Below are 25,098 nucleotides of genomic sequence, written 5' to 3'. Positions count from 1 at the left end.
AGTAAGGGCATATACACATTTACAGGGTGGGAGAGACAGTCTTGGGGTTACAGTGCCCAGGAGCCCTGGATCCCATTCCTGGCTCTGACAAAGACTCACTGTGTGACCTTGGGCAAGTCCCTGCCTCTCTCGGCATCTGTTTCCCCCCTGTGTAAAATGGGGATATGATCCCAATCCCACCTGTTTTGGGATCTAAGGCTGAGATGCTGCCATAGAATTGCTGTGCATTGTCACTGCAATAGCACAATCTCACCTGTACGGATTGGCTCAGTGGCTCCTGCCTGTTCTCTCCTCCCCTCTGATTGAACAGTTCACTAAGCAGAGAAATCTCCTGGGACAGCTCAGAAATGCTCTCGTCCCTTCTCTTGACAATGGCTCTGTCCAGCTTTTCCAGCTGGGACAGCAGCAGCTGCTCCTGCTTCTCCAGAAACCCACATAGATCCTTCCATTCGCAGAGGATCCTCTGTTTCTCGGCTTCCGTCTGTTTCTGCAATTACAGGGAAAGGGCGGCATGGTAACCAGGGGAATATCATACATTTGTCTCCCAGCAAGATGGGGGAGATATTGGCCAGAGCCAGGATCCCTTGTGGTGCATGATGGGAAGTTCACTTAGAACAGGAAGGATGGAGGGCTCAGGGCAGGGGAGAGCCGCATGTCGCTAATGACAATGGGATGGACTTTTCTCTCCACAACCTCATCAACTTGCACTGAGCCAAAATCTCCATCCAGTCAGCCCACGTTTTATCTCCTTTCGGTGCTCTACCTTCAAGATTTTAAGGTCAGGAGGGACCATTAGATCATCTAACGGTTTCATGTTCTCTCCACAGGTACTAATGTGGAGAGTGGAGTAGATGATACATCTGAGGGAAGGGAGCAGAAGGAGACTCCACCGATTGGAAGGCATGAGATGCACTGTCCTAGGGATGGGGGTTCCACGACCACCGCTCCCAAGAGAAGGAGGAGGGTGGTGGTGGTCGGGGACTCCCTCCTCAGGGGGACTGAGTCATCTATCTGCCGCCCCGACCGAGAAAACCGGGAGGTGTGCTGCTTGCCAGGAGCTAGGATTCACGATGTGACGGAGAGACTGCCGAGACTCATCAAGCCCTCGGATCGCTACCCCTTCCTGCTTCTCCATGTGGGCACCAATGATACTGCCAAGAATGACCTTGAGCGGATCACTGCAGACTACGTGGCTCTGGGAAGAAGGATAAAGGAGTTTGAGGTGCAAGTGGTGTTCTCGTCCATCCTCCCTGTGCAGGGAAAAGGCCTGGGTAGAGACCGTCGAATTGTGGAAGTCAACGAATGGCTGTGCAGGTGGTGTCGGAGAGAACGCTTTGGATTCTTCGACCATGGGATGGTGTTTCAAGAAGGAGGAGTGCTAGGCAGAGACGGACTCTACCTAACGAAGAGAGGGAAGAACATCTTCGCAAGCAGGCTGGCTAACCTAGTGAGGAGGGCTTTAAACTAGGTTAGCCGGGGGAAGGAGACCAAAGCCCTGAGGTAAGTGGGGAAATGGGATACCAGGAGGAAGCACGAGCAGGAGAGTGCAAGAGGGGAGGACTCCTGTCTCAGACTGAGAAAGCGGGACAATCAGCGAGTTATCTTAAGTGCCTGTACACAAATGCAAGAAGCCTGGGAAACAAGCAGGGAGAACTGGAAGTCCTGGCACAGTCAAGGAACTATGATGTGATTGGAATAACAGAGACTTGGTTGGATAACTCACATGACTGGAGTACTGTCATGGATGGATATAAACTGTTCAGGAAGGACAGGCAGGGCAGAAAAGGTGGGGGAGTTGCATTGTATGTAAGAGATCAGTATGACTGCTCAGAGCTCCGGTATGAAACTGCAGAAAAACCTGAGAGTCTCTGGATTAAGTTTAGAAGTGTGAGCAACAAGGGGGATGTCGTGGTGGGAGTCTGCTATAGACCACCAGACCAGGGGGATGAGGTGGATGAGGCTTTCTTCCGGCAACTAGCACAAGTTACTAGATCGCAGGCCCTGGTTCTCATGGGAGACTTTAATCACCCCGATATCTGCTGGGAGAGTAATACAGCGGTGCACAGACAATCCAGGAAGTTTTTGGAAAGTGTAGGGGACAATTTCCTGGTGCAAGTGCTGGAGGAACCAACTAGGGGCAGAGCTCTTCTAGACCTGCTGCTCACAAACCGGGAAGAATTATTAGGGGAAGCAAAAGTGGATGGGAACCTGGGAGGCAGTGACCATGAGATGGTCGAGCTCAGGATCCTGACACAAGGAAGAATGGAGAGCAGCAGAATAAGGACCCTGGACTTCAGAAAAGCAGACTTTGACTCCCTCAGGGAACTGATGGGCAGGATCCCATGGGAGAATAACATGAGGGGGAAAGGAGTCCAGGAGAGCTTGGTGTTTTTTAAAGAATCCTTATTGAGGTTGCAGGAACAAACCATCCCGATGTGTAGAAAGAATAATAAATATGGCAGGCGACCAGTTTGGCTAAACAGTGAAATCCTTGCTGATCTTAAACGCAAAAAAGAAGCTTACAAGAAGTGGAAGATTGGACAAATGACCAGGGAGGAGTATAAAAATATTGCTCAGGCATGCAGGAGTGAAATCAGGAAGGCCAAATCACACTTGGAGTTGCAGCTAGCAAGAGATGTTAAGAGTAACAAGAAGGGTTTCTTCAGGTATGTTAGCAACAAGAAGAAAGTCAAGGAAAGTGTGGGCCCCTTACTGAATGAGGGAGGCAACCTAGTGACAGAGGATGGGGAAAAAGCTAATGTACTCAATGATTTTTTTGCCTCTGTCTTCACGAACAAGGTCAGCTCCCAGACTGCTGCACTGGGCAGCACAGTATGGGGAGAAGGGGACCAACCCTCTGTGGAGAAAGAAGTGGTTCAGGACTATTTAGAAAAACTGGACGAGGACAAGTCCATGGGGCCGGATGCGCTGCATCCGAGGGTGCTAAAGGAGTTGGCGGATGTGATTGCAGAGCCATTGGCTATTATCTTTGAAAACTCATGGCGATCGGGGGAGGTCCCGGATGACTGGAAAAAGGCTAATGTAGTGCCCATCTTTAAAAAAGGGAAGAAGGAGGATCCGGGGAACTACAGGCCAGTCAGCCTCACCTCAGTCCCTGGAAAAAGCATGGAGCAGGTCCTCAAGGAATCAATTCTGAAACACTTAGAGGAGAGGAAAGTGATCAGGAACAGTCAGCATGGATTCACCAAGGGCAAGTCATGCCTGACTAACCTAATTGCCTTCTATGATGAGATAACTGGCTCTGTGGATGAGGGGAAAGCAGTGGATGTGTTATTCCTTGATTTTAGCAAAGCTTTTGATATGGTCTCCCACAGTATTCTTGCCAGCAAGTTAAAGAAGTATGGGCTGGATGAATGGACTATAAGGTGGATAGAAAGTTGGCTAGATTGTCGGGCTCAACGGGTAGTGATCAACGGCTCCATGTCTAGTTGGCAGCCGGTTTCAAGCGGAGTGCCCCAAGGGTCAGTTCTGGGGCCGGTTTTGTTCAATATCTTCATTAATGATCTGGAGGATGGCGTGGACTGCACTCTCAGCAAGTTTGCAGATGACACTAAACTGGGAGGAGTGGTAGATATGCTGGAGGGTAGGGATAGGATACAGAGGGACCTAGACAAATTAGAGGATTGGGCCAAAAGAAACCTGATGAGGTTCAACAAGGACAAGTGCAGAGTCCTGCACTTAGGACGGAAGAATCCCATTCACTGTTACAGACTAGGGACCAAGTGGCTAGGCAGCAGTTCTGCAGAAAAGGACCTAGGTGTTACAGTGGATGAGAAGCTGGATATGAGTCAACAGTGTGCCCTTGTTGCCAAGAAGGCTAACGGCATTTTGGGCTGTATAGGGGCATTGCCAGCAGATCGAGGGACGTGATCATTCCCCTCTATTCGACATTGGTGAGGCCTCACCTGGAGTACTGTGTCCAGTTTTGGGCCCCACACTACAAGAAGGATGTGGAAAAATTGGAAAGAGTCCAGCGGAGGGCAACAAAAATGATTAGGGGGCTGGAGCACATGACTTATGAGGAGAGGCTGAGGGAACTGGGATTGTTTAGTCTGCAGAAGAGAAGAATGAGGGGGGATTTGATAGCTGCTTTCAACTACCTGAAAGGGGGTTCCAAAGAGGATGGATCTAGACTGTTCTCAGTGGTACCAGATGACAGAACAAGGAGTAATGGTCTCAAGTTGCAGTGAGGGAGGTTTAGGTTGGATATTAGGAAACACTATTTCTCTAGGAGGGTGGTGAAGCACTGGAATGCGTTACCTAGGGAGGTGGTGGAGTCTCCTTCCTTGGAGGTTTTTAAGGCCCGGCTTGACAGAGCCCTGGCTGGGATGATTTAGTTGGGAATTGGTCCTGCTTTGAGCAGGGGGTTGGACTAGATGACCTCCTGAGGTCCCTTCCAACCCTGATATTCTATGATTCTAAGATCTAGACCAGTGGTTCTCAACCCGCAGCCCGTGGGCTGCTTAAGGCCCAATCAGCACACAGCTGCGGCCAGTCACGCCGGGTTTACAATGGTGCTGGGCCCATATTCAGAAGGGGCCCCGGCACCCGGACTGTAGCCCCACCCCATGCTCTGCCCACACTTCATTCTGAGGCCCCGCCCCTGCTCGGCCTCTTCCCCCCCCAAGGCCCAGCCCATCACTCTCTCCTCTCCACCACCTCCCATCCTCGCCCCCTGCTCCCTCCTCTCTGCCTCCTCCGCCCCGTGTGAGCAGTGGGCAGGGCCTTGGGGGGGGGAAGAGGCCAAGATAGGGCAGGGCCTCGGGGCAGAGCACAGGCGGAAGGGGGGGCAGGGCCACAGTCCAGGCACCAGGGCCCACAAAAGATTACCCAGCCCTGGCCTCAGGGACATATAGGTAGTATATATATATTGTGTGGATGCGGCCCACATAACACATAGAGAGCAGCATGTGCAGCCCACAATGGTAAATAGGTTGAGAACCACAGATCTAGCTGATCTCCGGTATATCACACATTGTCCAATTTCAAACCAGTGACTCCTGTATTGAACCCAACAACCGGTATCTGACTAAAGCAGGTCTTCCAGAAGGCATCCGCTCTGGATTGGAAGGAATCAAAAGATGGAGAATCCACTGCTTCCCTTGGTAGTTTGTCCTACTGGTTAATCACTCTCACATTTTTATAAAAGTGTCTTATTTCTAATTTGAATTTGTCTGGCTTCAGCTTCCAGCCATGGTTCTTGTTATGCTTTTCTCTGACAGATGAAAGAGCCCTTCAGGATCCAGTATTTTCTTCCTGTGGAGGCACTGAGCCACCTTTTACAGGAACCCTGGTTCCTGTCATATCTGAACAGCTTGGGCTGGGGTCTTTCTGGGCCAAGATGCAGACAAACACTTTCCTGCATGGCAGCCGATCACACTCCGAGGGCATCACATTACCCAACACCTGCCCAATCCTGCCCTGCTCCCTGGGCTGCAATGGGGATGGTTCCCTGACTGGGCTGGCAGGACAAGCCATGTGTTGCCATGTCACTCAGGGTACTCTGATACCAGGCAAGCCTTGGGGAAGGGTTTCTGGGCACCTACCAGCAGCTTCTCACTTTGCATCTCCTCATCAGCTTTGGTTTCTTCTCTCTCTTTTATCAGACAGGCCAGCCGCTCTTGTGACATATCCTGGAAGAAGCGGGGGTGGGAGCCAGGTGTAAGAGAGTTTGATTTTACAGACAGTGCTGTGTCACAGCTGCCAGATTTCAGGGACCCCTCTGCCCCACAGTATCCCTGGCGCACACTCACACAGATCCTAGGGCAGGATTTGGCCCTTAGCTTTCTTGCTTTAAAGCACTGATACTCAGACTGAGGCTCGAGAACCGCAAGTGGCTCTTCAATGTGTCTCCTGCGGCTCTTTGCAGCACATGATAGTAAAACACTGTGTGATTTCATTATTAACCAATCTAAGTTACTATCCAATCAGGATGCTTTTATTCTGTTATTAACCAATGATGTTATTAACTTGCACTAAGTTATTAACTTATTTGCTTTGAGAATTATATATATATATAAGACTATCCTTGAATCGCAGGATGATTGTCATATAATTGCGGCTGAGTTGCAGACAAGACATGGAAAATCACAGAAAAGTAATAATGGACCTTTATTAATTGCAGTAATTTGGAAAAGCCGGCTGACAGCAGAAGCCCTGGCCACCCATAGCTGATAGCGGGAGTCCTGGCTGCCTGGGGCTGACAGCTGGAGCCCTGCCATGCGTGGGGATGACAGCCGGAGCCCCGGCCGCCCAGGACTGTCAGTGAGGCTGACTGTTAAAAGGTAACATACATACACCTGAATTCAGCATTAAAATTGTAGTGGAAGTCTAATATTGTGGGATCCACAATTTCCATAAAATCGTAAATTAAGTAGGGATATATATATAATATTTCCCCTGTCATGCTGTTTAAATATGACTATATAGTACTCTAGTAAATGAAACAATGAATTCACACAACTGTGGCTCTTTTGGCTAATAGTGATCACTAATTTGGCTCCTAAACCATTGACTATCACTGCTTTAAAGCTACAGCAGATGGGAGAGGGGATGGCAATCAGGGGGCTGGATTGTCCATACAGAAACAGAGAGAACTGGAAGTAGTAATGATACAGCACAAAAGCACAGCTCCAAAACCCGCCAACCCTCCCCTCCTCAACATCCCCCCCCCCCCGTTCCAAACTCCTTCCCAACTCCCTGACATGCCCCCAAGACCAGCTCCAAATATTGCCGCACACCCCAAATATTCTCCAGAGACCCTGGGTGCACACCATCAATGTATCCCACATCCCCATCACCCCGAAGCCAAATACCCCCCCAACCAAAATCCCAGCTCTTAAAACCCCCACATGTTCAATTCCCCACCATCACCACCACCTGTACTCACATCCTGGCTCCAAGCAAACACCCCCACATAAAGATGACCCACTGTGAATATCCGCTTACTTTCAGAGGTGGGGGGAGGGGCTGAGACTTAGCACCATGCTCTGCAGTAGGCATTGGGCTATAGCTCCCCGCCTGCATCTCCCGACCCCAGCCTCAGCCTCTCCCTGGTTCAGTCACACTCACCCTGCAGCAAGGGCTGTTCTTTCTAGTTTGTGACCTGCGCCCATCGCGTCTCACCTTAGTGCCTTGGGTCATCCCCCGTTCTGGGCCCCACGGGGGGAACTCAGGGTCCCTGAGGCAAACCACGGAGATGGGTTCCTGATCCCCTTGGCAGGACAGTGTCAGCATTTCCCTGGGTCTACCTCATGTCCCACTTCTTCTCGCTCCTCTCCCCCACCCCATGCACTGAGCTGCCTGATGATTCCCGTATGGCCAGCTCTTCTGATTTATTCAAGTCTCATGATATATTGTGATTTTTCCCCTAAGGCCCCAGAACCTGGAGTCGTGTGAGTACACCAGACTCTCAGCTTTCACTTTCTACAAAATTTAAGTTTCTCATCTTTATGGTTGCAATTAAAAAGCATCAACGTGGTGAACCCTCAAGGCTCAAAAGCCAGAAAGAAAATAAAAAAGGGTGACCATACATTCTGTTTTGGCCAGGACAGTCCCCTTTTTTAAGCCGTGTCCCGCCCGTCCCAACTTTTTTGGCAAAAATGGGCATTTGTCCCGTTTGCTCTTGCCTGCTTGATCAGATGGAAAGAGCAAATGGGACAAATGCTCACTTTTGTCAAAAAAGTGGGATGCAGCGGACCGTGTGATGGGGAGGCAGGGCTCAGGCAGGGGGCAGGCAGGGGTCGGGCGAGCAGCGAAGCCAGCCTCGAGCGGGGACAGGGGGTGGGGGGAGGCAGGGCTCAGGTGGGTAGCTGGAGCCAGCACCGTGCCATCTCCCATTTTCCCTTTGGGAAATATGGTCACCCTAAAATAAAGAGATCTCCACGTGTGTTGTTGTTTTTTTTTTTTTAAATCTCATGATTCTTAAACCAATCTCTTGATTCTCGAATGCTTCAGTGGGCAATGGCGTCATCCCCACCATGCTCCACAGAGCATCCTGCAGGGAACTTTGGAGGAGGAGCCAGGGCTCCACAGGAAGGAAGCCTATGGCAGCAGTCAGTCTGTGTGAACATGGCTAGCATGCCAGCTACAGTTGCAGCACTTCTGTCAATACTTCTCTGCCAAAGCGCTAGCTCGGTTTTACAAGCCTGGAGTCCAGCTCACGTTATTATTACCCAGTATGTGGCACATGAAACATGCAGGACGGGCTTCTGGCATCTAGGACAGGAAGGGCTCCACTCCGGCTCCTCCAGGGGGTCTGAGTTGCAGGCCCGCGGGCAGATGTTGTGCCCGCAGCTGGCATCTATGAAATATTCCAGGCACACGGGACAGGAGGAGAGCGTATCTTCCAGGCTCGGCACTGGGCTCCCGTTACCGGCCATGGCCGCTCCGCACATACAAAGGGCTCTAGTCTCTGCTTGGGTTGGGGGAGGGAGGGGGTGGAGGCGAGGTTGTGGTGGGAAATGGAGAGGCGTCCCCTGGCCCGGGATTGGCTCATGTCTTGTGGGCCCCCGCCAGGGTCTTTGTGACACTGGGAGCATTGAGACAAAATTCAGCCTGGAAGGGAGAGAAAACACCCAGATCCCAGGCAGCCGGGTCTGCAGATCCATTGGGGGAGGGGGAGGAGAGAGCCAGGCTGGGGAGACTGGAAGGGGAGCAGCAGGGCTGGGGAGACCGGACGCCTGGGTTCTAACCCCAGGGTCTGGGGAGGTTCGGGTCCAACCCGGGAAAGCCCCAGGGGGCGGTTGCAGCCCGAGTTGATATGGAGGGACGCACAGGAAGGGACTGGTGTGGGAGGAAGGGGGGCGGGGAGAGGAAAGAAGAGAGGGATCAGAGACTGGGCAGCATCCCCTTGCCTGGGAGCTGCTCATTAGCAGGGCTCTTAGAAGAAGCTGCTGCTGCTGCCTCCCTTGGGAGCCGGGGCTGAGCCGCTGCTGCTCCCCTCCCAGCTGTGTCTGTGCTGGGGAGAGACCTGCATTAACCCCCCTCTGTGCCCAGCCCGGGGGGGACTTTCTGCGGGGGCTGGAACCAGCCCCTGGGGGCAGCCCCGGGCTCTGCCGACAACAGCTCCAGAGCCGGAGCCTGCAGGTGAGGGGAGAGACCCGGGGGAAAGGGCTGGGGCCAGGCAGGAAAGTGACTGTGCACAAAGGGCCCCTGGGAATCTGCTCCCTTGTTTAATGCACCTGCAGGAGAGATTGGAGCTGCCTTAACAGCATGACTGCTGTTGCTGGTCTCAGTCTGCCCTGAGCACTGATCAGGATCTGTCCCAGGGGCAAAGCTGGGGGGTTGTGACTTCAGATGGGGAAATTGGGGAGGAAGAAGAGGGACTTAAGGGGCACTATGAACAGACCCCCCAAAGGGGGTGTCCCATTTTTGTCTGAGGAAGGGTAGAGTTGTCAGGAAGCTTAAGAGTGAAAAATATGACAGAGAAGTAGAGAGACAGTGTGAAATGTGGTCAGTTTAACCATCTCTGCGGTTAGGTGAACAACAGGGGAGAGGTGAAGGGGTGACACACAGGAGAGGGAAGAGTGCGTGTGCGGTAGTGATGGGTGGGAGGGAGGTTAAATGTGCAGCGGCTGTCAAAAAAGCAACCAGAATGTTGGGAATCATTAGGAAAGGGATCTCACAAAACTGGGTGAATGGGCAACAAAATGGAAGATGAAATTCAATGTTGATAAATGCAAAGTAATGCACATTGGAAAACATAATCCCAACTATACATACAAAATGATGGGGTCTAAATTAGCCGTTACCACTCAAGAGAAAGATCTTGGAGTTATTGTGGATAGTTCTCTGAAAACATCCACTCAATGTGTATCTGAAGTCAAAAAAGCAAACAGAATGTTGGGAATCATTAAGAAAGGGATAGATAATAAGACAGAAAATATCATATTGCCTTTATATAAATCCATGGTATGCACACATCTTGAATACTGCGTGCAGATGTGGTCGCCCCATCTCAAAAATGATGTATTGGAATTGGAAAAGGTTCAGAAAAGGGCAACAAAAAATGTTTAGGGGTATGGAACAGCTTCCATACAAGGAGAGACTAATGAGACTGGGATTTTTCAGCTTGGAAAAGAGACGACTAAGGGAGGATATGATTGAGGTATATAAAATCATGACTGGTGTGGAGAAAGTAAATAAGGAAGTGTTATTTACTCCTCATAACACAAGTAGGGGTTACCAAATAAAATTAATAGGCAGCAGGTTTAAAACAAAAGAAAGGAAGTATTTCTTCACACAATGCACAGTCAACCTGTGGAACTCTTTGCCAGAGGATGTTGTAAAGGACAAGACTATAACAGGGTTCAAAAAAGAACTAGATAAGGTAATGGAGGATTGATCTCATCAATGGCTATTAGCCAGGATGGGCAGGGATGGTGTCCCTAGCCTCTGTTTGACAGAAGCTGGGAATGGGTGACGGAATGGATCACTTAACTTATCTGTTCTGTTCATTCCCTCTGGGGCACCTGGCATTGGCCATGATTGGAACACAGGATACTGGGCTAGATGGACCTTTGGTCTGACCTAGTATGGCCGTTCTTATGTTCTTATTCTTCATTTACAAATATAACCCCATTGCCAACCTCTCTAAGAGAAGCTGTGGGGTCCCCTCAAATTTTGCTTTGATAGATAAACCTCCCTGGTTGTGAAGTGCCAGCAGGGAAGTGTTTGCTCTATCATACACATCAGGAGTAAAAGGACTTGGACTGTGTTACTTTCTTCCTACCTTGTAAAAATGTTACCCACCCATCCCCACTGAAATGATCTGCACAGATCCCTCGGGAGGATGGGGGCCTTCAGTGGTTACTCCTTATCAAGGGCACATCAGAGTAGGAGGATCCTGTTCAGCTGTTAAAGGAATATTTCTGCTGCCGGATAGTCTGTATTTTTTTAAAAAAAAAAATCTTTATCACTCACTTCACTTCATAATAGCTTCAAAAATCATGTTTGACTGGGGAGAAAGAGCCTATCACATTTCAGACTCTCATGCTTCGGAAAAGTCTGTGTTTCTCTAAATAATATTTCTGTTGGACACACCCATGCTTTCATAACTGCCTGAAAAATAGCAATGTCTCACTGGAGAGAATAGGCCAGTCAGATTTTATCCCCCAAAATGTAAATTTCAGACCATAATGTGCATAAATTCCCTTTCTCGTCAGCATTTTATTTATTAGTGTCACCAACTAGTGGGATGTAATTAGAGCTTTATCAGGCACATAGTTGTGACCAAATCCTGCCTGACAGTTGCTGAACTATAATTCAGACAAGGCAATGAGATGGACATTAGGTTGGACATTAGGAAAAACTTCCTGACTGTCAGGGTGGTTAAGCACTGGAATAAATTGCCTAGGGAGGTTGTGGAATCTCCATAATTGGAGAATTTTTAAGAGCAGGTTAGACAAATACCTGTCAGAGATGGTCTAGATAATACTTAGTCCTGCCACGAGTGCAGGGGACTGGACTAGATGACCTCTCAAGGTCCCTTCCAGTTCTATGATTCTATGTACCCACAATTTTTAAAGGTTACCTAAAAAAACAATTGGGTTTGTGACCAATTTCCCCCACTTGTGCTGAATGAAAAAAGACCTGAAAGAGACTTTGGTTTTCTTCTTTTTTATTAAATGTTAGAAGTACACAAGTATTCTGATATTTTCTAAAAGACTCTATGGACAACTGAAGAACTATTTGGTTTACAAAATGCAGGGAACATAGCAAAGGAAACATGATTCTATCTCATGATTTTTTTTTTTTAAGTATCAGTCACTGTAGTTAAAGCTGTGTGAAACTGGAATTTTATGGAAAATTCTGTGATTTTTAAATTTGTTCCAAATCAGAAAGAAATGTCAAAACTTGGTATTTCCCGTGACTGGACACAATATTCCAGTTGAGGCCCAATGAGCGTGGAGTAGAGCGGAAGAAGTATTTCTCGTGTTTTGTTTTCAACACCATGCTAATACATACCAGAATGATGTTTGCTTTTTTTGCAATAGTGTTACACCGTTGACTCATATTTAGCTTGTGGTCCACTATGACCCCCAGATCCCCTTCCGCAGTACTCCTTCCTAGGCAGTCATTTCCCATTTTGAATGTGTGCAAGTGATTGTTCCTTCCTAAGTGGAGTACTTTGCATTTGTCCTTATTGAATTTCATCCTATTTACTTCAGACCATTTCTCCAGTTTGTCCAGATCATTTTGAATTTTAATCCTATCCTCCAAAGAACTTGCAACCCCTTCCAGCTTAGTATCGTCCGTAAACTTTATAAGTGTACTCTCTATGCCATTATCTAAATCATTGATGAAGATATTGAAGAGAACTGTACCCAGATATGATCCCTGTGGGACCCTACTTGATACGCCCTTCCAGCTTTACAGTGAACCACTGATAACTACTCTCTGGTGATGGTTTTCCAATCAGTTATGCAGTCACCTTATAGTAACTCCATCTAGGTTGTATTTCCCTAGTTTGTTTAGGAATAGGTCATGCAAGACAATATCAAAAGCTGTATTACTGTCAAGATATACCACATCTACTGCTTCCCCCCATCCACAAGGCTTGTTACCCTGTCAAAGAAAGCTATCAGGTTGGTTCTTGATAAACCCATGCTGACTGTTACTTATCACATTATATTCTAGGTGTTTGCAAATTGATTGCTTAATTATTTGCTCCATTATCTTTCCTGGTACTGAAGTTAAGCTGACTGGTCTGTAATTCCCCGGGTTGTCCTAATTTCCCCTTTTATAGATTGGCACTATAACTGCCCTTTTCCAGTCCTCTGGAATCTCTCCCGTCTTCCATGACTTTTCAAAGATAATCGCTAATGGCTCAGATATCTCCTCAGTCAGCTGCTTGAGTATTCTAGGATGTATTTAATCAGGCCCTGGTGACTTGAAGACATCTAACTTATCTAAGTAATTTTTAACTTGTTCTTTCCCTATTTTAGCCTCTGATCCTACTTCATTTCCACTGGCATTCATTATGTTAGGCATCCAATCACTACTAACCTTTTTGATGAAAACTAATACAAAAAAGTAATTTAGCATTTCTGCCATTTTCCCATTTATTGTTATTGTTTTGCCCCCCTTGTTGAGTAATGGGCCTATCCTGTCCTTCATCTTCCTCTTGCTTCTTATGTATTTGTAGAATGTTTTCTTGTCACCCTTTGTCTCTAGTTAGTTTAATCTTGCCTTCCTAATTTTGTCCTTACATGCTTGTGTTATTTGTTTATATTCATGCTTTGTAATTTGACCTAGTTTCCACTTTTTGTAGGACTCTTTTTTGAGTTTCAGAAAATAGAAGATCTCCTGGTGAAGCCAGGGTGGTCTCTTGCCATACTTCCTATCTGTCCTACACATCTGAGTATCTGAATATCCACAGTGCTTCAATAGTCACAGACTCCTTGTGTCCCCTGCCTTGGGCTGGTTCCCTCCCCTGAGGTTCTCTGGCCTTCTGCAGTGTTGTGACAAGTGGCTTATTATCTGCTCTCTGACCAAGTAATCAATTCCCCATGTTTGGGGATCCCTAAGTTTATTCCAGGAGACACACAGCACGTTTCCCTCCAGTCACTAGGCTTTCCCATGGGGTCTTCATGAACATTTTCCCATCTTTGAGGATGAAATGTCCCTCCTGCAAAGAAAGAGGCTGGATGGGACCAGGTGGGATGTTCTCTCTGGGAAATGGTCAATGGAGCTATAACAAGCTCTGATAATCACCCCTTTCCATCCTATGAGCAGGACCTCCGGTCCCCCGAACACCTCACTAGACCTCATTTCCCACATGGACCACGGGGAAGAACCCAGTGCCCTAGACCCTCAAGATTCTTCAGAAAAGGAGACACTGAGCGACTCCCACCCAGGTGAGGAATAAGTCAAACCAAACCCCAAAACTTCCAATGCCCCTGTAAGCTCTCCGACCCCTGCCTCTTCTCAGCTCAGTCAGAAAAATAGCCAGCAGGTGTCATACCCTCATGGCAGATGTCAGTCATGGCCTCTCATCCATCCTGACTGGGACCAGCCAGTAGTGACCTCTCCTCCATGTTCAGATGGGCTGAGGAGGCAGAATTGGTCCCTCGGCACCTTCTCCTTTGCTGGCTGGGTATTGAGCTTATCAGCTGGTTTGGTTTGGTTTGGTTTACCCGTATTTGCCATTCACCTTTGCAGCACAGGGAATGACTCACGTCTGGATTCAGAAGGGAGCTGATGGGTTCAGAAGGGAGAATGAAGATGACAGACCTCAGCAGGAAAGTCCCGAGCGAATGGAACTGCATGGGATGTTATCAGGAAGCACCAAAGGGGAACTTTCCCAGAATCGTGAAAAGGAAAAAGCCAGTGAGAGTCAGTCTTATAAATGCCCCGACTGTGGGAAAAGCTTCCACTGGAGCTCACGCCTTGCCATTCATCAGCGAATCCACACAGGAGAGAAGCCACATAAGTGTGCCGACTGTGGGAAAGGCTTCAATTGGCGGGCACAGCTTATCACACATCGGAGATGCCACACGGGAGAGAAACCCTTTACATGCGAGGACTGCGGGAAAAGCTTCATGCGGAGCTCCAGCCTTACTGAACACAAGAGAATACACACGGGAGAGACACCTTACAAATGCGACTATTGCGGGGAAAGATTTGCCTGGAGCTCAGCCCTCGCTGTACACAGGAGAAGCCACGCGGAAGGGGAACCCTATCGATGTAAAGATTGTGGGAAAAGCTTCTGCATGAGCTCGGATCTTAGTAAACATAGAAGAGTGCACACGGGAGAGAGACCCTATAAATGCCCCGACTGTGGGAAGAGCTTCAGAGTGAGCTCAAACCTCACGGCACATCGGAGGATCCACACCGGAGAGAGACCCTATAAATGCCCTAAATGTGAGCAAAGCTTCCGGCAGAGCTCCACCCTTCTTAAACATCAGAGACTACACTTGCAAGAGAGGCCCTATAAATGCCCTGAGTGCGGGCAAAGCTTCTGTGTCAGCTCAGCCCTGACTGTTCATCGGAGGATCCACACAGGAGAGAGACCTTTCAGATGCAAAGGCTGTGGGAAAAGCTTCAGGAACAGCTCATCCCTTATGACCCACCAGAGGATCCACACGGGAGAGAAACTGTTGAGGATTTTGGGGACCCCCATACGCCTTACTCTGGATTTTTCCTATTGCTAAGCTGGCAACAGTAGGCCATGGCAGGCCTGCTTAATATTAAAGGTATAAGCAAGATTTGTAAGCTTGTGTGGCATAATGTAAAACCTGTATGGCTCAATCAAAAGGCCAACAGAAGCAAAAGAGGAACCAACGCCTACTGGTAGTTGGGTAACCTGACCTAGGATAACAGGAGTTTAGCTATGGAAAATTAGTAAAGCAAAAGAGTCTTGTATAGTGAAAACCGCAAGTAGGGGGGGCCGTGCAGGAGCCTCTAGCAATAACAGGAAAAGCCCTAAATGGTATCAGGTCCGAATCGCGGCCCCAGAGAGGCTTTGATTGGTTTGCTAGCAAATATACCAAATAAGGCTGATAAGATTTGTAATGCTTGATTACGCGTTGTGGTTTTTACCTTTATAAGCTTGAAACTGTGTAATTTATGCAAGGCGGCTGACCCCCTTGCATGGGGATACGCCGACCTTCCCTTTATGCATAATTGTATTTGTGTTACCTAATAAAGGTGCATCAGTGTGTCTGACCCAAAATCAACGGTGTGGGCAATTTTTCCACGACAATTTGGGGGCTCGTCCGGGATCCACAGATGACATCCCTGGATCAGAGGACCGCGGGCAGTTCTCTTCCAACCCCGGGGCCCATCTGAGAGGTAAGAGACCTTTTGAAACCTCTGCTGTTAGGGGCCTGGGAGAGGACTGGTCCGTAGGCTCTGACTGGGGTAAGTCACAAGCTGGATCCAACCTTGGGACAAAGTCAGACACACTTGACGCCTTCATTAGGTGTGTTAGACTGGGCGGGTCTCAGTCTCCGAAGGGTCTCCGAAGTGTGTCTCTGAAGTGTTTAGGCTGAGTTAGGGTCTCAGTCTCCGAAGGTGCCGGCAGACGTGCCGGGCCTCCGAAGTGTCTAGGCTGAGTTAGGGTCTCAGTCTCCGAAGTGTTGGGCTGGGTTACGCGCCCCAGTCTCAGGAAGTGCCGGCCACCCCCTCGGACCAGGCTCCTTTGGTCCGAAGTATCCTGATCGCCTATTAGAGCTGGGCGTTCGGGGTCCCGGAGCCGACCAGGTTGGGAGGGACAAGGGGCAGTTTCGCCCTGGCGGCTGTGCCAGGAAATGTGCCTGTGTGTGTGAGGCCGAGCGGCCTGTGTGTGTGTGTATAAGGCCAGGCGGCCGGAGTGTATTGGTCGTGGAAAGACGCCCCAGACCCCCTGCGAAGCAAGTAATTGCTCGTGACCGGGGGGTGTTCTGAAAGCAAGCTCCACGACCCGCTTGAGGAAAGACTGAAAAGCTTCCCCGACTGGCAGGCCTTGGTAAGTGGCTAACCAGTCAGGGTGCTTGTGTGTTCCCCATCCCGTTACCCTTACCCCTCCACTTCCCCATGGCCCAGTGACCGCTCTTGGAGCACCGCCTTGTAAAAGGCCACGGGGTCCCTTTTGTTCCCCCCCGGAGCAATAAGCTCCCTTCCCTACCTCGGAGAGGAGGGAAGCCCCAGGAAACCGTACCGTCGGCTCAAAGGCTACTGCAGCACCGTTGGCTTGAAGGCTGGTGCCCAGGGCTGGAGAGGGACGTACGGGGACCACGGGTTGTCCAGTCAGCCCGCCCCCCTTGTCCGCTTTCCTGTAGGTTCACCAGAAGAGAAAATACCTGGGAACCTGCTCCCTTGTGTTCCTGCCATGAAACAAGGGCAGGCCTGAAGTTGGGCCATTAGTGTAGAACTGTGGTAACCCCCGAGTTAGCATCCTGGTGTGATTGGCTTAAGTGAAAGTAAGCTGTGAAAGAATGGGGGCCAAAGGATCAAAAATCCTGCCGGTCCCACCCAAAGGCACGCCTGCTGCTTATATGTACGTACATTGTGGATCGTCGACGTGTAAATATTTAGATAAGTGGAACTGGTACACTAGAGATAATCCAAAACTGCAGTTTCCCCTGGAGGGTAGCTTTAATCTTGACAGGATGGTGCACCTTAGAGAAGCCCTTCTTGCCAACACGGTGCCCCAGGGTCAGTTTGATGCGTATTTTATGTGGTACAATAAGATGGGAAAGGATTTGCTGTGTAAACTGAATTGTACAATTTTTTGCTCCCCAGACGGGGTGTTTCTGGAGGTGCCCGATCCTGCACAGAATACAGTTTTAGCTCTGCTGCAGGAAGAGCAGGCTCCGATGGGGGACACCCAGTCCAGCCCTTCCTTGTTGCAACAGGAATTGCTGGCAAAGGTCTCACCCACGTTATGGGCAAAACATGCCAACCAGGTTGGGCGCATTGGTTCTGCTCAACCGGTTAAAATCCGTGTAAACCCAGCGAAGCCCCTCCCCAGGATCCGCCAATATCCATTATCCAGACAGGCGGAGGAGGGTATTCGCCCGGTAATGCCCAGGGTTTATAATTGGTCCCCAATTTCTTAACTCATGACGTATTGTTTGTACCCTGTTTGTGGTTTAATGAAATAAAAGAAGCTGGTGAGCTGTTGCTGGTGTGTTGGTCTCCGGACCACACCCCAGTGCGTACTGGTTTGTATGTCAATAAACTGGCCTCAGGCTATGAGTCTGTGAACTAAAATGACTGCGTGGGGTCCCACCGGACCGGAGGACCGTGGACCGCTTCCACACCGATCCCAGGCGCCAGGTAAGAGACCCTTGTCTCTATTTGGGCTTCGGTGGGGAGCTGCCCATAGGCTCTGGGTTCAGGTGAGGGCGCGCTGTGATCCGAACCTTTTGAGGTAAGACTCATTTGCCTGACGCCTGTTCGTTTTGTGTGTGTCTGTTCTGTAACTTGTCTGTTTAAATTCTTGCATCATGCTGCGCTCTCTTAGGCTATAAGCTAGGGGGGAGGGCGTAGGGATTGTCTGTTTTGTGGTGTGTACACAAGGTCTTAGACCCAACGGTTTCTTTGAAACAGCCTCGGTGAAATTACTGGGACATCCGTCTGGCAGTTAAACACTTTTAAAGTGCCAGCCCAGAATAAAAACAAGTTTCGGATGGCAGAAGATTATTCAGGCAGAAACAGAGGCTGAATAGGCTGGGTGATCTCTCTGGGACATAAAGGAAACCACCACTGACTCAAGAACTAAGTGGCCCAAGGACTAGAGGTAAACAACTGAAAGGGTTTCTAATCTTAATAAGAACAAGAAGTACGCCAAACTCCTATGCTTTGCCTTTTTAAGCTTTCTATATTGTTGCTTGCTTAGCTTTGTGGCCATATCCCTCTGGGCAGTGGTTATCTCAGAGGGAGGTGAGGGACCGGCTGCAGGAGCACCCCGGGAAAGTGGACCCCATAGTGAGTAGGGGCGGAATCCACTGCCTGGACTTCAACAGGAGTAGGGGCGTAATCCAGGAGGACCCGGTGCAGCCGAAGGGGCCGGAGTAGCTCCCACTAGCAATAGGCTGGTGGACCACACTAGCAATAGGCTGTGTGAACTAATGAGACCTGCGGCCCGGGGATTAACAGGACTCCCACTAGCAATAGGCTGGGGGCTGGAAAGGACTGTTATAGCAAAGATCCCGAATTAGGTGTGGTGTGATTGTAGGTCGTAAGGTGGTTCCGGGACCTGCTACGAGCGGGGTAAGGGACCGTAAAGTGAAGTAGCGGAGACCCCCGTTTTGTGTAAAGTAAAGTAGTAGGTCCCCACCCTTTTCTACCCAGTTAAGTGACAATTGTGTCCCTCCTTGCTCGGAGAGCGGGAAGGCCCCGGGAAACCGTCCAAGTACTCCTAGGCAGTGGTGCAACCCATCCCGTTCTCTTGAAGACGGGCCGGTGCTCCCTGCTGGGGGAGGAGTGTACGGCGACCACCTCCTTGCTCGGAGAGCGGGGGGGCCCCTAAGGAATCCGTCCTAGTACTCCTAGGTAGTAGAGTATCCCATCCCGTACTCTTGAAGACGGGCCGGTGCTCTCTACTGGGGGAGGAGAGTACGGTGACCGAAGCTTTCCTAAATTTTGTGTGATTGACCTACGACCAAAACCCTTCCCCGAATCTTATCTTCCTCTGGAGCAAGAACTCGCGTGTGGGTTGGATCACTGTGGAGTGAGCTCCCTCCCCTTGCTGTGTGTGAAGGGGAGCCCCTGGAAATCGTTTGCCAAAACCTGGGGCAATCGGGCATCCTACCCCGTTCCCCTCAGGGGCGGATTGATAACTCGTTGCCGGACAGGGTGCATGCGAGGACCTCCCTTATAAATCCTCCCCAGTGGTGTGAATGTTGAAAGGGGTGAGGCTACACCCAGGTTTAAAAAGGAGCAAGAGGGAAGGATTGCTCTCCCCCGGAAGAGAGAGCAGAGCTTATTGCAGTGTTCTAATTTGTGTAATATAAATTTTAGTGTTGTTTAATTATTCTTCAAGCATAATAGCAAGTGTTTTAGTGTTGTTGTGTTGTTTAACCACTCTTTAAGTATAATAATAATTGTTTTGTTAAATAATTGGTCCTCTTCTACAGGGAGGGTTGGTAAAAACAGCCCACCCTCCCTGCTGAATTAATAGTAAAACAATGCCTGTGCCCATAAGAAAAAAGGATTGGGCCCAAGCGGGCAGACAACCGTAGTTTGAGGAAGTCAGGAGAGGGGGGTTAGGGGGTTAACTCTGTAGTTGCTGGTGAAAATTAAGTAATTGCAAAGTTGGCTTCTTGCCTTTTTCCTTTCATAATAATAATTGCTTAAATAGTGGTGTAATGTAAAGTCCATATAATTTTATAAAAACATAATAAGTCAATATAATGTAACTGAAATAGTTTTAAAAAAAAATATGGTAATAAGTAAATATAACGCAACTGGGATATGCTTTATGCAAAAGGTCTCTTGTAAGGTATCATTACAGAGGTTATAATCTACTAAGTATAGTCATCTGATTTATACCACTCTTGTATCTAAAACTAAAAATATAAAATGTATCTCTCTATCAGTGTTATAGAGGGCAAACAATTTATGAGTTTGCCCTGCATGGGCTTGTGCAGGGTAAAACGGATTTATTTGGGTTTAAACCCCATTGGGATTTGGGCATCTGAGTGCTAAAGACAAGCACACTATTGTAAGCTGTTTTCAGGTAGACTTGCAGCTTTGGGACAAGTGATTCAGCGGGGTCTGTGTTAGAGCAAACTGGAGTGTCTGGCTCAGCAAGACAGGGTGCTGGAGTCCTAAGCTGGCAGGGAAAGCAGGAGCAGAAGTAGTCTTGGTACATTGGGTGGCAGCTCCCAAGTGGGTTTCTGTAATCCAACCCGTCACAAATGGCATAAGCGGTGAAACTATGAATAAATGTTAAAAAGGAAATTCTTGGTTTCTTTGCAGCCATTCCTTTGGGAGTGTCTGTAAGTAATCCAGGCAAAAGGTTATTAAGGTAAAATCATTTGACTATAAAAAAAAGGTTAGTTAAATTTGTTAAAAAACACTCCTGGTGTGTATAATTATTGTTTATAAGTTTAAGATAAGTTAATGTTGTTTTGGGGTTATGGAACCAAGGGAAATATTTTTGCCAAACAAAATAAACTAGTGTTGTTTAGTTTTGGTATTTAGCATTTAATCTTTAAAGTAATTTAGTGCTTTGCAAAGTTTAAATTGTTTTAAAATGGAAAATTTTAAATCTGTTTTGGATATTTAAATTAATTTGTTCAAATGTTTAAAAGTTATAATTATAAGTGTGTGTTAGTTTTGGTGGTGTATTTTTTTGTAAAGGGGGGCAGATGCAGGATCTTGGATGAAGGTTTTACAACAGTTTTGCATTGGTAGAATATGTCATGCGGGGGCTGTTGTGGAGCTTTTGCTTAAGAATTTTGTATCACGGTCTGACATATCTGAACTGATTATACAAGAGCTATGTGCAGCTTCACAGATCCAGTATGTGTGCAGCTTCACAGATCCAATATGGCCAAATACCCTTTGAAGGCCACCCCCAATCAAGGGACCAAATTCAGCCCTCGTGAAAAATTTTTACCAGGGCACCCAATGCAACTACCAACAGTGCCCTGCTGGCCTAGTTCAAATAAACAGTCATTTAATAAATTATACAATAGTCTAGTCAGGCACTAACAAAATGTGTTAGGTCTTTTTATATACAGCAGTCCTGCCACTCGCGGAAACCAGAGACTGGGTTTGCATAAGGGTCCATCAGCAAAGAACTGCCCTCGCCCCATGCTGTGGGACTCTTGTCCGCTGACCAATCCATTAAGCCTTCGGACCTTGCTAAGAAAACAGCTTCTCCACCTGAGGCCATAATAAAGCCTCCAACCAAGCAAGGTGATTGTGCTGGTAACCCCTCCCTTGCAGCCTCATTGCCGGACAGCTAAGTGAACTGAGACTACGAAATCTTGAAGAATAGCTTGCGGAAGCTAGCCAAAACTACCTAAAGATGAAACTTTTAATATTTTTCAGCCTCTCCTCCTCAACGAACTTGGGGTGGGGAGGGAAAAAAAAAAAGTAATTTTTTTGTGTTGTTTTTGTTTTTTTTAAATCTTGGCCAATCAGTAGCCTTCGGTTTGGCCTGTGTCGTATTGCAGTGTATTCTGGCTCTATATGGTTGCCCATTGTTGTAGTCCCCGCTCCCCAGCTACTCCCCCTTGTATCTTCTCCAATTCCCATACAAATCTGTCTGGCCATAGCCTCAGGAAAAATTCAAGCCTCGGAACAACGAATGTGGTATAGCACATCCTACCGATGGAATTGTTGTTTACAGTGGTAAATTGTGCTAAATGCTACTGAAAGAACCACCACTTTCTCATTTCCCTCTCTGCTTTCCAAATAACTACCTAGTACCCTGATTATTTTCAGAGAGCGGCCATTCAACTGGCCCAGCTTGTGCAGTGGGAAAGTTTTTATCAAGGAAAAAGAGGTTTGGTGGAAGGAGCTTTACATGGCCTAACTAAAGTAGCCGCTATTTGGACAATAAATAAAACATCTGTTGTATGTACCTTCCAAGCTTCGGAACCGGTAAATGGCGCCTGGGCTCCAGTGCACTTACTTGTGCCAAAACCCTGGGCGAATTGTCTATGGGACTGGGTTATCCACCGGCAGGTATGGGAAGTTAAACCACCCCATGAACCTAGCCATTTTATCACCACTCCCTATGATTTCGCTGCTCAACATATCTGGGTGGGTATCGGAACCTTGTGGTCATTATGGCCCTTGGAACCCCCACAGCTATTTTGCCTCCGCAAATTGCATCCTGGGGAAATGATCAATATATTGGACATGACCTGTTGGGAAGGAGAAGCAATTAAAAGGGACCCAGAGGGAAAATTATTGTTTAGCAAAAAGAATGGGTGTGCCCTGCCATCTCAGCCCCAAATCCCCATTCCATACAGTCTTAACTTAACCACTGCACAAGGCAGCCGTTTATTACCTGGCCTGGTATGCCCCAAATCTATGTGTCCCTCAACCCAGCCATCCCTCTTACTAAAGAATTGGCTCAGCTTGTACCCAGCCTTTCCACTTCTATAGTTGTAAAAATTTTGCTTAGTATTATTTTAGCTGCTTATTGTAAATTGTTAATTGCCTTATTGTGCTGCTTATGTAAAGTTTGTCTCATATCCCAGCCTCAGCCACAACCACCCCTCAGGGCCCTGTTCTTTTCCACTGATGTTAATAATCTTTCAGACCCAACTGTTAACCACCTTAGTATAAACTTGTGTGCTAAGTATTGCCCAATGACCTCCATTCTAAATAAAAATAGTAATGCCTACCTGAAGACCCTGAAACATCTTCCCTAGAAATCTGCCATACTGAGGACTTTCGTGGGTAATGGGGTAGGCCTAAAAGCCTGAACCAAAAATCAGTTTGTGAGGCTATGCAAAAGTACCAACAGAGAAGGAAATGACCCCCCAGCAGTACTAATAAAATATGTTCATGGCTAATAAAATATAATAATCGCTTGTGTGAAGCAATAGGTAACTTTAGCTAAATGCAAACAGACTCATGCAATTTCTCCTTTGCATAATCTATGACCTATTTCGTAACTCCAGCTATCTGCAAACTAGCCCCCCCCTTAAGCCTTTGTTGAAATCCCCCGGAAAATGACATAGTCCAAGTCTTAAGAAATGTACCAAAACTAGGGCCGAGTACCACCCCTGCGGAAACCACCAAGCACCCTTCTACCCAAACAAACACCCACTCCTCGAAAATTAGGTCAGAGGGTAGGGAGGGGGGTGAGAGGACTGACCCCAACCCCAACACCCTAGCTCGTGATATACATGGGTTTCTGTTCTGGGGGCTCATCGGTGGTGGGCTGTTGTTGGGCACCTGTGTATGCTATTGTTGCTGCACACGTTGCCGTCCCCGACCTGCAGTATTGTCCTTCCCTCCACCACCCCCTCACCCCTTGCCCCTCGCCCCTTTGCGAACTTCTGTGTTTGAACCAGAAGATCCAGTATATGACTCACTGGAAATACCCTACTGTGGCGAATATGAAACGCCCCTGGAAGAGAAACCTGAGGTCCAAGCTTTAATGAACATTCATATCGAGGAAGTTGATGCTGTTGAATAAGCATCAAAAGGAGGGAGTTGTTGAGGATTTTGGGGACCCCCATACGCCTTACTCTGGATTTTTCCTATTGCTAAGCTGGCAACAGTAGGCCATGGCAGGCCTGCTTAATATTAAAGGTATAAGCAAGATTTGTAAGCTTGTGTGGCATAATGTAAAACCTGTATGGCTCAATCAAAAGGCCAACAGAAGCAAAAGAGGAACCAACGCCTACTGGTAGTTGGGTAACCTGACCTAGGATAACAGGAGTTTAGCTATGGAAAATTAGTAAAGCAAAAGAGTCTTGTATAGTGAAAACCGCAAGTAGGGGGGGCCGTGCAGGAGCCTCTAGCAATAACAGGAAAAGCCCTAAATGGTATCAGGTCCGAATCGCGGCCCCAGAGAGGCTTTGATTGGTTTGCTAGCAAATATACCAAATAAGGCTGATAAGATTTGTAATGCTTGATTACGCGTTGTGGTTTTTACCTTTATAAGCTTGAAACTGTGTAATTTATGCAAGGCGGCTGACCCCCTTGCATGGGGATACGCCGACCTTCCCTTTATGCATAATTGTATTTGTGTTACCTAATAAAGGTGCATCAGTGTGTCTGACCCAAAATCAACGGTGTGGGCAATTTTTCCACGACAGAAACCCTATAAATGCCCCGACTGCGGGAGGAGTTTCAGCCAGCGCTCAGCCCTATCTGCACACAGGAGCATCCACACAGGAGAAAGACCCTATAAATGCGACTGTGGGGAAAGCTTCATTGTGAGTGCTGACCTTCTCAAGCATCAGAGAATCCACACGGGAGAGAAACTCTACAATTGCAAAGACTGTGGGAAAAGCTTCTGTCGGAGCACCAACCTTGCTGCCCACAGGAGGATCCACAGGGGAGAGAAACCTTATAAATGCCCTGACTGTGGGAAAAGCTTCACGGGTAGCTCAACCCTTATTACGCATCAGAGACTGCACACGGGAGAGAGACCCTATAACTGCTCTGATTGCGGGAAAAGGTTCAGTCAGAGCTCAGCCCTTACTAAGCATCGGAGAATCCACACAGGAGAAAGACCCTATAACTGTTCTGACTGCGGGAAAAGCTTCACCAACAGCTCCCATCTTATTAGACATCAGACAACCCACACTGGAGAGAGACCCTATAAATGCCCGGAATGCGGGAAAAGATTCAGGCAGAGCTCGGCCCTTGTGAAACATCGGAGGCTCCACATGGGAAACACTGTAAATGTCGACCTTACAGAGAATGCTCAGACCACCAGTGAAGCCAGGCGGGATGGGAACCCATGACGGACCGTGATTGGAACTCTGCAGCATTAAAAAAAATTGCAGTAAACCTCACTGGAGCATTGTGGCGGAGAGGTCTGTCTGTGCGGGGGAAGCACCGGAGGGGGGATGATGCTGGGTGCTTTGGGAATGGGGCTGCAGGAAGCAGAGGGAGGCTTGAGGCAGGTGAATCAGTTATTTGGGGTTTGTGGGGAGAGAGCTGGGA

The 25,098-nt window shown here is 48.1% G+C and overlaps 1 protein-coding gene across 1 annotated transcript; it reads left to right on the top strand.

Annotated features, from left to right (window-relative positions):
• Nucleotides 1-14,192: 14,192 nt before the first annotated feature.
• LOC135887550 (zinc finger protein 239-like) lies at nucleotides 14,193-24,896 on the top strand. Its single transcript, XM_065415276.1, has 3 exons — nucleotides 14,193-14,613; nucleotides 14,698-14,941; nucleotides 24,485-24,896. Exons 1-3 carry the CDS (start codon nucleotides 14,193-14,195, stop codon nucleotides 24,894-24,896), a joined length of 1,077 nt encoding a protein of 358 aa, XP_065271348.1.
• Nucleotides 24,897-25,098: the final 202 nt, after the last annotated feature.

Source organism: Emys orbicularis, chromosome 13 (assembly GCF_028017835.1).
Source record: "Emys orbicularis isolate rEmyOrb1 chromosome 13, rEmyOrb1.hap1, whole genome shotgun sequence".
Taxonomy (NCBI): domain Eukaryota; kingdom Metazoa; phylum Chordata; order Testudines; family Emydidae; genus Emys; species Emys orbicularis.
This window is presented reverse-complemented; position numbering and strand designations above follow the sequence as displayed.

Excerpts from the sequence above, each read along its gene's own strand:
- LOC135887550 (XM_065415276.1), top strand. The coding sequence starts at position 14,193 with ATGACTCACGTCTGGATTCAGAAGGGAGCTGATGGGTTCAGAAGGGAG. Across the intron at positions 14,614-14,697 it reads GAGAATACACACGGGAGAGA|AACCCTATCGATGTAAAGAT; the intron begins CACCTTACAAAT and ends ACGCGGAAGGGG. Across the intron at positions 14,942-24,484 it reads AAACATCAGAGACTACACTT|GGGAGAGAAACCTTATAAAT; the intron begins GCAAGAGAGGCC and ends GAGGATCCACAG.